General features: G+C 39.9%; 1 protein-coding gene across 5 annotated transcripts in view; it reads left to right on the top strand.

Moving 5' to 3' along the window:
• The window catches only part of BCAS3 (BCAS3 microtubule associated cell migration factor), a 1,147,652-nt gene extending 1,135,319 nt beyond the window's left edge, over positions 1–12,333 (top strand). For 3 of the 5 annotated variants that reach the window (XM_075852996.1, XM_075852997.1, XM_075852998.1), the window contains one exon: positions 10,745–12,333. In XM_075852996.1, the coding sequence (XP_075709111.1) occupies positions 10,745–10,893 (149 nt within the window). In that variant the 3' untranslated portion in view covers positions 10,894–12,333. The remainder of the gene's footprint in view (positions 1–10,744) is intronic. The other 2 variants (XM_075853000.1, XM_075853001.1) reach the window with 1 other exon arrangement.
• Positions 12,334–13,097: the final 764 nt, after the last annotated feature.

The raw sequence follows: 13,097 nt of genomic DNA, 5'->3' as shown, positions 1-13,097 counted from the left end.
GATTGTGTTGTCTAAGTAGATCACTAGACACTCGAAATTCAGCACCCCCAGGCACAGTTCCAATAGTGTCTAAAAGGTTGCTAGGGCATTGGTGAGAGCAAAGGGAATACGCAGGAACTAAAACAGCCCTATTGGTGTGATGAAGCAGGTCTTCTCTATATCTTTCTTGACCACCGGACAGTATTTGCTGGCCAAGTTCAAGGTAGAAAAGTATTTCGCTCAGCGCAGTCCTCTAGTTGAGGGAGCGAGTAAGCATCCTGCACTGTGCAGGCATTCGGACGCATATAATCCACGCAAATCCTTAAACTTCCATTTTTCTGCTTTACTAACATGATGGGGGTCATCCAAGGACTCTTGCTTGGTCTGATGATGTGGCTGTCTAGTATTAATTTCAGTAGTGACTTTGCTAGAGAGAGATGCGACGATAGCGTTCATGAAAAGTCGGGCATCCTCCTTTAGAATCTTATGTTCCAGGGCCTGAGTGAACCCAAAATCTGTTTATTTCTAGAAAAAAGCTTTGGGTTGCGCTCCCAGGACTTGAGCCACCTCTTTCATTTCACCAGCGAACAGCTCTTCACCTTCCAGCAGTAATTCCTTCATGAGCTGTTCTCTTGTACTGGTCTTTGACCTCGCACTGACTTGGCACACCTTGAAAGTAGCAGTGTCTGCTTCTGCTGGCTTAATCCGCCTGGTAATTTTTGCGCAACCTGATGGGGAACTCTTCTGCCACCAGCTCCTGGGGTGCAGGGATCACATCGTGTTTGCTGACATTTACCATCCATAGCAGCACCTGACCTGCTGGACAATACAAAGGGCCCTGGCCACAGCTATCCCTTCGCTTTACAGTACTGGCTCAATCAACACATTGGCTCCTTTAATCACTGGATGGCAAAGGTAGCAACACTTCATGGTCAGCCGGGACTTATAGTGGTTTAAAGAGGGTACTCTGTATCCGGTTCTGCTTTAGGGTTCTCTGCATGGCTATCTGTGGGTGATTCTGACGTGGTACATGCTTCCAATATTTGGGTCCCAACTCACAGGCCATAAGTCCATCTAGCTCAGAGGGCACTGTGGCATTATCTATGAGTGGGTGTGTGGCAGTATCTACAGAGGGCACTGTGGCCTTATCTACCGAGTGCACTGTGGCCTTATCTACCGAGGGCACTGTGGCCTTATCTATGGGTAGGTGTGTGGCAGTATCTACAGAAGGCACCGTGGCATTATCTACAGAAGGCACTGTGGCATTATCTACAGAGGGCACTGTGGCACTATCTCCAATCTTCATATTCTTGTGTCAGCCAAGTGCTGCCAACTGAGCAGCCAGACTGCAATTAGCGACACTTAGGGTATGTGCACACACACTAATTACGTCCGTAATTGACGGACGTATTTCGGCCGGAAGTCCCGGACCGAACACAGTGCAGGGAGCCGGGCTCCTAGCATCATACTTATGTACGATTCTAGGAGTCCCTGCCTCTCCGTGGAACTACTGTCCCGTACTGAAAACATGATTACAGTACGGGACAGTTGTCCTGCAGAGAGGCAGGGACTCCTAGCGTCGTACATAACTATGATGCTAGGAGCCCGGCTCCCTGCACTGTGTTCGGTCCGGTACTTGTGGCCGAAATACGTTCCGTCAATTACGGACGTAATTAGTGTGTGTGCACATACCCTTAAACTGGAAAACTGGATTGTCAAAATAAGCACGTGGATAAAACTCACAAATTTCCGTTAAGTTTAAACCTACCGTTATTATTATAGTAATGTATAGTATAGTATTGTTATAGTAATGTAGTATTATTATAGTAATGTAGTATTATAATAATGCAGTATTCTTATAGTAATGTAGTATTGTTATAGTAATGTAGTATTATTATAGTACTGTAGTATTAATATAGTAATACAGTGTTATAGTAATGTAGTATTATAGTAAGGTAGTATTGTTATAGTAATGTAGTATTCTTATAGTAATGTAGTCTTGTTATAGTAATGTAGTATTATTATAGTAATGTAGTATTATAGTAATGTAGTGTTATAATAATGCAGTATTATTATAGTAATGTAGTATTGTTAGTAATGTAGTATTATTATAGTAATGTAGTATTATTATAGTAATGCCGTTTTGTTATAGTAATGTAGTGTTATAGTAATGTAGTATTCTTATAGTAATATAGTCTTGTTATAGTAGTTCAAAAAACGAATTGATTTACAATAATTTTGTATTGTGTAAAATTTGAAATTAACGCGGCCCGTCAACTTCACATTTTTTCTTTGTGCGGCCCATTTACCTGGCTGAGTTTGGGACACCTGCTTTACATGGTCACTAAATTTTCAACAATCTTTGCATAAATCAATAGTACAAGCAAATATATAATGTATACAGATGATATCATGTGTATATATATATATATATATATATATATATATATATATATATATATATATATATATATATATATATAAATAAAAAGAAACTTTGTAATATATCTTATCTGCTGCAGCTTCTGATAAGTGCTCTATCTCACCCCAGTGCTAGATTGACAGCTGCACCACTCATTTATTGCTTTATGGTGTGTCCTCTATGTTGCTGCTTCTGAAGGTGTGCTATAAAGAGATAGGGGAGCACGATGTTCTCTCCCCCATGTGTGCACTGTATGGCAGACCTAATAGCAATTGTACTCCACTCACTAGATCAGAGAAAACTAAGAATTAGAGGGAGAGCCTGCAGAAGAGAGAAGTTCTAAAAAAAAGAAATAGTGTTATTCCTCATTTACTCACACATGTTCTCTTATTCTGATAAGTCACCTGAAAGGTTAGGTACACTTTAACAGTATCAAATCCTATGCGAAAAAAACACGACCGTAGCTACAAATCTAACAACCAATCTTTATTACATGACATGTAACAGCAACAACTAGGATACTGTAATACCTCATTGTATTAGAATATTTTCTTTCAAGTAATCTGAATATAACTTCAGAATTGTCCAACGGGACAATTCAGACCTCCCAATATAGTCTGGGAGGCTGCTCTCTTTACCTTCTTTGTATTATGGTCTCAGGAAACTTGGTGCTCTTTTCTGTATGGATTGTCACTTCTGGCTGTTTTGTGAAGCAGTCACTGTTTTGCTGGAGACCTCCCTCTGGTGCTGACCGTCTTTTCTCCTCAGTTAGGCCTCATGCACACGAACGTAAAAATGGCCGTAATTACGAGCCGTAATTACGGCCCGTAATTACGGGCCCATAGACTTCTATTGGCCACGGGTACCTTCCCGTATGCTTACGGGAAGGTGCCCGTGCCGTTGAAAAATATAGAGCATGTCCTATTTCAGGCCGAAATAACGGCACATGCAGGCCCATAGAAGTCTATGGGGCTCCCATAATTACGGGTGGCTACGTGTGTGCACCCGTAATAACTGGAGCATTGCTAGTCGACGTCAGGGGATAGTCACTGTCCAGGGTGCTGAAAGAGTTAGCTGATCGGCAGTAACTCTCAGCACACGGGACAGTGACTACCGCTGGAGTTAATAGTATTAAAAGTTAACTTACCCAGAACTCTTCTTCCTCCAGTCCGGCCTCCCGGGATGACGTTTCATCCCATGTGACCGCTGCAGCCAATCACAGGCCAATCACTTGCTGCAGCGGTCACATGGACTGCCGCATCATCCAGGGAGGTCGGACTGGATGTCAAGAGAGGGACGCGTCACCAAGACAACGGACGGGTAAGTATGAATTTCTTTTACTTTTACTTTTGAAAGGGCTGTCCCTTCTCTCTATCCTGCACTGATAGAGAGGGAGAGAGAGAGAGAGAGAGAGGGGCTACCGATTAGTGCAGTGCAATTTTTCAGCGAAAACGTACCCGTAAATACTGGTGGAATACTGGTGACAACGGACTCGTATTTACAGGCACGGGTCCGTAAATACTGGTGTAATATGGCTCGAATACGTGTGACCAAGGACCCGTATTTACGCCAGTATTTACGGTAGGACAAAAATAAGTTCGTGTGCATGAGGCCTTAGGCTATGGTTTCACTCAGGGTACTCACTAGCCTGTTCCTCTGCACACAGTTTCACTGCAGACAGCTCACCAGGCCACCTCTGGAACAGTTCTCCTCACACATGAACTGACTAGAAACACTTCACACACCCACTTCCTGTCCAGGCTGAATATACTTCCCCAGAAACACCCTCTCCAAATACACCACCTTCTTTTTTACAGATTAACAGTTATTGGTCTTCTCCTTGTGGTTACTGTGGGTTACACCACCCCTTAGTGCTCTTGCTAATCTATGCTGCTGGGGGACTGGCTCTAAGCAGAGTCAGTCTCCTTCCCCCTCTGGCAGGTGACAATACAGTCCCTAACCTTCCCTGGAGATAGAAAACATGGGATCCAGAGTAGTAAAAGTATTTACTATGTGAAATCCACAGAATTCACTCCCTTAGAAGCCAATTAAAATATAATGAAATAAAAAAATACAGGTTGAGTGAGCATGTACAGGGTTATATTTGCTGTCAGGAGGCAAGAGCTTTACAGTCCTAACAAGCTGAGAAGGAGTCTTCTCAGCTATACTGCCATGCTACTGCAGAGCCTCTGCTCCTTTCCTGCAGGGCAGAAAGCTATTTCTATTGGCTGCTCTGCAGTGAACAGAGAACCATTATGCAGAGAATCGGCTGTAGGGAGAGTGACTGAGCATGTGTGTCCACCAGCACTCAGCTCATTAGGTGGATGTTCACATTGCTACACACTTTGAACACCAGGTGGCGCCTTATTATGTAATTAAATGTCATGACTCTTCACTATATAGTTTTTAAAGCACATGTAAATGGAAAACGTTAATAATTTTGTAGGATCTATACAATGAACATGATATTTAATGGTGTAACCGCATTTAACACCTTAGTGACCACCAATACGCCTTTTCATGGTGGTCACTTAGGGGCCTTAGTCTAGGCCGCCACCTTTTCACGGCAGCCTAATCTAAGTAATGCACAGGTGTCCCGTGCATTCTGGAGTGGGTGCCCGACTGTCTGATGACTGCCGGTCTCCTGCACCAATGGTAGCGAACGAAGTTTACTTCGATCGCGGCTGTTTAACCCCTTAAACGCTGCGGTCGATAGCAACCGCAGCATTTAAGTCATTCACAGAGGGAGGGAGCTCCCACTGTCACTTATCGGCAGCCCGCAAATACAATTGCAGGCCTCCGATGGGGTGTCATGGCAGCCAGGAGTCTAACAAGCCTGCTATATGCCTATTAGGCCGTGCAAAGGCACGTCCTAATAGATTGCCTGTCAGTTTTACACTTACAGGCAATAATGCTTTGGTATACTAAGTATACCAAAGCATTATAGCAGCGAACAAAAGATTACATAGTGAAGTCTCCTTGTGGGACTAAAAAAAATAAGTTATAAATGTTGAATAAAAATTATTAATAAAGATTACAGTTAAAAACAACAACATTTTTTCCATTAAAAAGTGGTATTATTTAGTATAAGTGTAAAAATAAATAAAAGTAGACTTGTATGGTATCGCTGAGACTGTACTGACCCAAACAATATAGTTAACATATAATTTAAACCGCAAAATGAACACCGTAAAAAAAACGCCAAAAAAACTATGGCGGAATTGCTATTTTTTTCCATTACCCACCAAAATAGTAATATAAAAAGTTAATCAATAAGTCTTATGTACCCCCAAAAAGTACCAATGAAAAATATGTCTCGTCCCGCAAAAAACAAACATATCACTACATTGACGGAAAAATAAAAAAGTTCTGGCTTTTGGAAAGTGACAATGCAAAAACAAATAATTTCAGTTTAAAAAGGTTTTTATTGTGCAAAAGTAGTAAAACATAAAAAAACCTATACACATGTGGTATTGCCGTAACCGTACCAACCTATAGAATAACACGGTATACTGCGGTAATTTAAAACGCATAGAACAATGTTAATAAAAAAATTATATGTACCCCAAAATGGTGCCATTAAAAAATACAACTAATCCCACAAAAAAAAATCATACAGCTATATCAATGCAAAAATATTTTTTTTTTAGCTGTTTAAATGCGACAATGGAAATTGCTTGGTCATTAAGGCCTAAAATATGCTGGTCACTAAGGGGTTAAGCTCCTAAACTCCCTCTTGTTTTGATTGCAGGAAGCCATAATTTAAAGAGGCTCTGTCACCAGATTATCAAATCCCTATCTCCTATTGAATGTGATCGGCGCTGCAATGTAGATAACAGCAAAGTTTTTGTTTTTTTTAAAAACGATAATTTTTGCCCAAGTTATGAGCAATTTTATATTTATGCAAATGAGCTTTTCAATGGACAACTGGGCGTTTTTTCTCGTTTTACCATCTGGGCGTGTATTGTGTTTTTACCAACTGGGCGTGTATTGTGTTTTTACCAACTGGGCGTTGTGAATAGAAGTGTATGACGCTGACGAATCAGCATCATACACTTCTCATCGTTCCCACCCAGCTTCTTTCACTGCAGAAATACAGCATGACGTCACCCACAGGTCCTTCAACATTGTCGTCGGACAAAGAAGATACATCGGCTCCAGGCATCCAAAAGGTTAATATGCTCATCTCTAGGGAGTTTGCTATGCTTACCTGCACATACTCTGCACTTTCCCCTAAGACGCCTGGAGCTGATGTGTCTTCTCTCTTCCGACGACAATGTTGAAGGACCTGTGGGTGATGTCATGCTGTATTTCTGCAGTGAAAGAAGCTGGGTGGGAACGATGAGAAGTGTATGATGCTGATTCGTCAGCGTCATACACTTCTATTCAAAACGCCCAGTTGGTAAAACACAATACACGCCCAGTTGGTAAAAACACAATATATGCCCAGTTGGTAAAACGATAAAACACGCCCAGTTGTCCATTGAAAAGCTAATTTGCATAAATATAAAATTGCTCATAACTTGGGCAAAAATTATCGTTTTTCAAAAAAATAAAAACTTTGCTGTTATCTACATTGCAGCGCCGATCATATTCAATAGGAGATAGGGATTTGATAATCTGGTGACAGAGCCTCTTTAAGTGGTATTCCCAACTGAAACGTTTATGGCATATCAAGGGGATATGGGTGTCTGACCCCCACTATTGGGATGGCCAATGTGACAACTGTGTATTTGCTGAAATTTTGTATAAACAATATTTTATATTACTTTCTAATTTGCACTATACGGATTTACATTAATGCCTGATATCTGAATACTTGTTATTTTGTATTTTTATAGGATATAACAACTAAAGTGGAAGTTTTGCTCAATAGAAAGTTGAATAAGTAGCGAAGAAAACAAAACACACAGCAAAACTGCATGTGGTTTTACCAAAAGTTACTGGGGGGTTTTCGGTGCAGTTTTTGGCCATGTGGTTTATACAGGTGAAACTTGTTAAAAATCTAAAAAGACATACTGTTGGAAAACTGTGGTAATTCATGGTAAAATCATGTGATTTTGCTGCACAATATATAACCACCCGGCAAATGATGGCTACTTGTGAATGCTGTATATATAGTACTTTTTTAATGAAATGCACATGAATGTTCATTCTATGCGCCGCTGCTCATCAGCGGTGGTGGGGAGCAGAGAGGGACATCGGCTGTGGTGGTCGGGTAGGCAGCCAGGGTCCAATCACAATATATTATATTTACAATATATTACATGTCCTCTTGGCATCCATTTGACAGGACAGAAAAATATAGCCTGCCACCATGCATCATTGTGGATTTATTGACTGTAAGATGGATTTACTGACTGCACTCCATATTAATAATCAGGTGAATTATATCAAAAGGGGCATAATGGTCCTTGGTATTTGAAGCTCTATGAACGTATTGGGCAGCATGGCTACAGACACTCTTATCTTATAGAATATGTTAAAATAAATAGGATTGAGCCTCTACTAGAGGTAGCCTATATTAGTACGTTTTGGCCCATTTTTCTGGTCGTCTGCTGTAATAACTTTGCTGAGGCTATTTGACAGTTGTCATGTTACAATTGATAATTTCTTAAATGGTATAGTCGACTGCACTATTGATTCCATCAAAAAAACGGAACCCTTTCACAACGGTGACAAACGGGAACCATTAGCAAAGTATCCGTCACCATTGAGATCAATGGTGATGCAAACGGAAGCTATGGTTTCCGTTTGCCTTTCCGTTGAGGAGTTCCCCCGACGGAAAGCTCCGACAGAACCCCTCAACAGAAAGACAACGCTGATGTGAACAGGCCCTTAGGCTGCTGATCTCTCCATCCCCACTACAGTTCCGCCTCTTCAGATTGGCTGCTGTGTTTAGACACAGGTCTATCACATGATCAGCAGGAAAACAAAGGATAGAGAGATGGATTCATACACAGCAAGGGCAATTGACACACATTTACTGAGGAGAATGATTCTGAGTAAGGGGGAGAGTCCTATAAATGATTCGTAAAATAGAAATATTAATTACCGGTATTCTAGTAAATAATACTTGAGAAACCTGAAAATATCTTTCTGGAATAATGTACTGTACATGATAAAATGTCATTTAGCTTTGTCACTCAAGTGTACTCTTCAGCTATATGAAAGCACACATGCCAGTCTTGCCACTTTTTCCATACACTTACAGTCCATACTCGTGTCTGTTGGGTGCCTAAAATTTACCACATACCGTGGAGTCTCATACCATGTGTTTAGTCAATGTATGATCACATTTTCTTTCTTGTTGTCCCCAGCAGCCTTACCATTAAAACAGCATTCCTATCTTAGACATTTATAGCATATCCACAGGATATGTCTTTTAGGTGGGGATCCCACCTCTCGAAAGCTTACCTATCTTCAAAATAGAATCCAGAGTATCCGATTGTGCCACCAGATTGCCTATAACACGATCAGAGGGTGGAGACTCTTTTGATCATGCCGCAATAACTATTGACCATAATTATTAAAATGTTAAATGGCCGTTACAGTGGGAGCAAATCTGTCATTAGATAGTTGACCGCAATCTCCATGGCTGCAAAGAACACCCAGCAGAGCTTATTCTACAGCACGGTACAAATGGGCATCAATTTTTTATCTCCATTATACCCATAAATACTGAATGAAGTGGTAGCGTGCATGCGTGAACACTTCTCCATTCAAACGGAGTTCACGGACCCTCGTTCTCATAATCGGTAGGGGAAAAAGAGGTAGGACCCCCAGTGATGATACATTTATCACCTATTCTGTGAATGCGTTCTAAATGTTTTTCATAGGCCAGCATCTTTAATAACATCTGTAAACTGTATTATTAAGGGGTTAAATACAATTTGCATACTTTCTCATGATATAAAAAAAAAAACACTGAACCATGAACCTAAAGTTTATATCGCCTTTATATTTTTTGGTTATTTTTGTCACAAAAAAAAAGTGCATTAAAGCTTCTATAAACAGTATGACGTTTGTCTTTTTAACTTTGGCAAGTTTATGTTATACTCTGGGTCTGTACAGTCTCCACACAGAGGACGAGATGGTGAGATTAGGTTTACTGATTGAAAAACCACGCTATTTATTTATATTCCATTAAAAATAAAAGTTATTTTGCATAATGGAGTAGATCTGATTGTGATGACTCGGAACACATCACTCAGTAAGAACGTCTACCATGTAGCTTTAAAGATAAACCTCTAAATACAATTGTCTCTTGCCTTTGTGATCTTTCCATCCTACACCTAGACATTTGCAAAGCACAGGCAATAAGAAAAGAGACTCCAATAGTTGTCAATCTGCAAATTGTGGGTGTGACACCGTAACCCACGCCCAAATCTAGTGTCTGCTCACTTACTTTTATTGAAGCCTGGAGCCAGGAGTCAACAAATGATTACTTGATGAGGGCCCATAAAGGGGAAATACTTTCCGAAAAATGCAGTTCTTATGAAGAGATTTTAGCCAAGATGAATATGACCAGGAAAAAACTGTTTATACTCAGGAAATGTGATGTGACGCCGTAACCCTTAAAAGTTACCAGAACAAGAGTGTGTACAAATAACTGGAAGGAAATAGACCAGAGCCTGCAGAGAAAACAAAACGCTCACAGATAGCAAACCGCTTCATTAACAATCGCCGCAAAACTGGAAACAGGTCGACAAAAGTGAGAAAAAGGAAAGTGGAAAAGAGAGCGAGCACAGGAAACGCACACTAAGGAAGTTATTCTTAATGAGGATATGTGGTTATTATTAACCACTCCAGTACCAGTTCCCATCTTCCCCCAATTCATTACAAAACTCAGTTGAACGTGTTTTAGTATGCCGCTTTTAAGGCTATAACTTTGGGGGTTTTATGTTATGTATATCTAGTCATTTATATGTAAGATGAACTTTAATGGGGTTATGCAGCAAACAATGATCCAAAGCATGAGAGCAAGTCCAAAGCTGAGCGGGTAAAGGAAAATACAATATTTGAGTCTGATTGGTTGGTAAAGGGTAAATTTTGTTTAAAGATCAGAAACCTTTCAGCATCAAAAACATGTAATAATAAAATACATCTCCTAATAACAGATTCAGTTCTCTCTAGATTCTTTCACCTATACGATTAAATATTGTAGTAAAAAGTGCAATCCAAAATTCATATATGTGGTTATAAGGGATCATGGGACATATTTTTTTTATTTGTGGAGCAATGTTTATCGTTAATATTAATATAATTCAGTTGTTTTTTTTATTATTAAACTTACACATTATCATTAGAAAGACTCATCTTTGTTTTTTTGTTTTCTTTCAGAACTTCAGCGAGACGGAAGCATAGAGACCCTAAGTAACAGTTCTGGATCGACCAGCGGCAGTATACCACGCAACTTTGATGGTTATAGGACAACTCTCCCAAGCAATGAAAATCAACCTTTGAGCCTCTTCCCCTCCGGACTTCTATAAAACACAATGTCACAGAATACAGATTTAGGCTTCATTGACATCTGCATCAGGGTCCCGTTCTGACGTTCCGTCTGAGCTTTCCGTCAGAACGGGACCCTGACTGAAACAAATGGATTTCAATGGTGACGGATCTGGTGCCAATGGTTTCCGTTTGTCCCCGTTGTGTAAGGTTTCCCTCGTTTTGACGGAATGAATAGTGTAGTCGACTATATTGATTTAGTCAAAACGACTGAACCCCTCCTTGCAAAACTAATACAAACGGACACCATTGGCACCGGATTCGCCACCATTTAAAACAATGGTAGTGCAAATGGAAACCTATGGTTTCCATTTGTTTTAGCCAGGGTCCCGTTCTGATGGGAAACTCCGACGGAACGTCAGAACGGGACCCAGACGCAGATGTGAACGAAGCCTTAGATCTCAGTTCTTACTTTGTATTATCCTTTTTTGTATCCATGTCACAAGTACTTTAGAGTCGTTTGAGCAAAATTGACAATATTAGAACAGGATTCATTCCTCGTGTTCACTGGACTTTAGTGCTTTGATACTAGGATTTGTTTGAAAATGTAGTAGTAGTACATAGGCAATCATAATGTGATTTCTATCTGCATATGTACTGTGCAGTGGCATGACATACACTGGCAATCATGGCCTATGTAATTTTTTAGATATATAACTTAATGGGAAATGCACAATCGAATTGAACAATATTACTGTAATTTTGTAGCAAATCTTTATTGATCGTATGTACTACTGTGCTGATGATTGCCTATTAGATAAATACAGCAAGTATAGCCTTTGTATCTCCATTTTGTTATTTAATGGTAACCAAGGTGAATATTTGTGTAATAACCCATATATTAGTTCAGGCTAGAAGGTCCTCATTTATATTAATCCAGAGATTATGATTGTAACATTTCCACACACTTTTTCCATTATATCGGACACAGATTTGTTATAAAGTCATAGATATTTTGTACAAATGTGTTCTATTATGACATGAATTCCTGTTCTCAGAACCCAAATGTTCTAATCCGAGGCACAGGGTATGTTATTTTTTCCAAATGGGATAGACGGCTTTAATCTAAGGGGATCAAGTAGTAATGAATGGAATAGACCTAAGAATAAGGAGAAGTAATTTGCTTTCTCATTGCCACTGGAGATATGTATCATTTAGAAATTAAACGTTTATATGCTATTCTATTTTTAGTCTATAATGTCCTACTAAATTGCATGCTGTGGGGTATTTTACTGTATATCTATTTCTATCTTTATCACACTTTACCTACATTATAGAAACATTTCACCAACAGCTGATGCTGGTGCATATGACTTGCTCCTTTTATTACATTATCTTGCACAATCCAGGATAGCAAATATATTTTGAAATGTACAGGGTGGGCCATTTATATGGATACACCTAAATAAAATGGGAATGGTTGGTGATATTAACTTCCTGTTTGTGGCACATTAGTATATGGGCGGGGGGAAACTTTTCAAGCTGGGGGTTGACCATGGCAGCCATATTGAAGTCGGCCATTTTGTATCCAACTTTAGTTTTTTCAATGGGAAGAGGGTCATGTGACACATCAAACTTATCGAATTTCACAAGAAAAACAATGGTGTGCTTGGTTTTAACGTTACTTTATTCTTTCATGAGTTATTTACAAGTTTCTGACCACTTATAAAATGTGTTCAAAGTGCTGCCCATTGTGTTGGATTGTCAATGCAACCCTCTTCTCCCACTCTTCACACACTGATAGCAACACCGCAGAAGAATTGCCTCGTGATCTGACCCCCTTAGACTTTTATCTTTGGGATCATCTGAAGGCAATTGTCTATGCTGTGAAGATACGAGATGTGCAGCAACTGAAACTACGGATACTGGAAGCCTGTGCTAGCATTTCTTCTGCAGTGTTGCTATCAGTGTGTGAAGAGTGGGAGAAGAGGGTTGCATTGACAATCCAACACAATGGGCAGCACTTTGAACACATTTTATAAGTGGTCAGAAACTTGTAAATAACTCATGAAAGAATAAAGTAACGTTAAAACCAAGCACACCATTGTTTTTCTTGTGAAATTCTCGATAAGTTTGATGTGTCACATGACCCTCTTCCCATTGAAAAAACTAAAGTTGGATACAAAATGGCCAACTTCAAAATGGCCGCCATGGTCAACACCCAGCTTGAAAAGTTTCCCCCCTC

Source organism: Rhinoderma darwinii, chromosome 2 (genome assembly GCF_050947455.1).
Source record: "Rhinoderma darwinii isolate aRhiDar2 chromosome 2, aRhiDar2.hap1, whole genome shotgun sequence".
Taxonomy (NCBI): Eukaryota; Metazoa; Chordata; class Amphibia; order Anura; family Rhinodermatidae; genus Rhinoderma; species Rhinoderma darwinii.
This window is presented reverse-complemented; position numbering and strand designations above follow the sequence as displayed.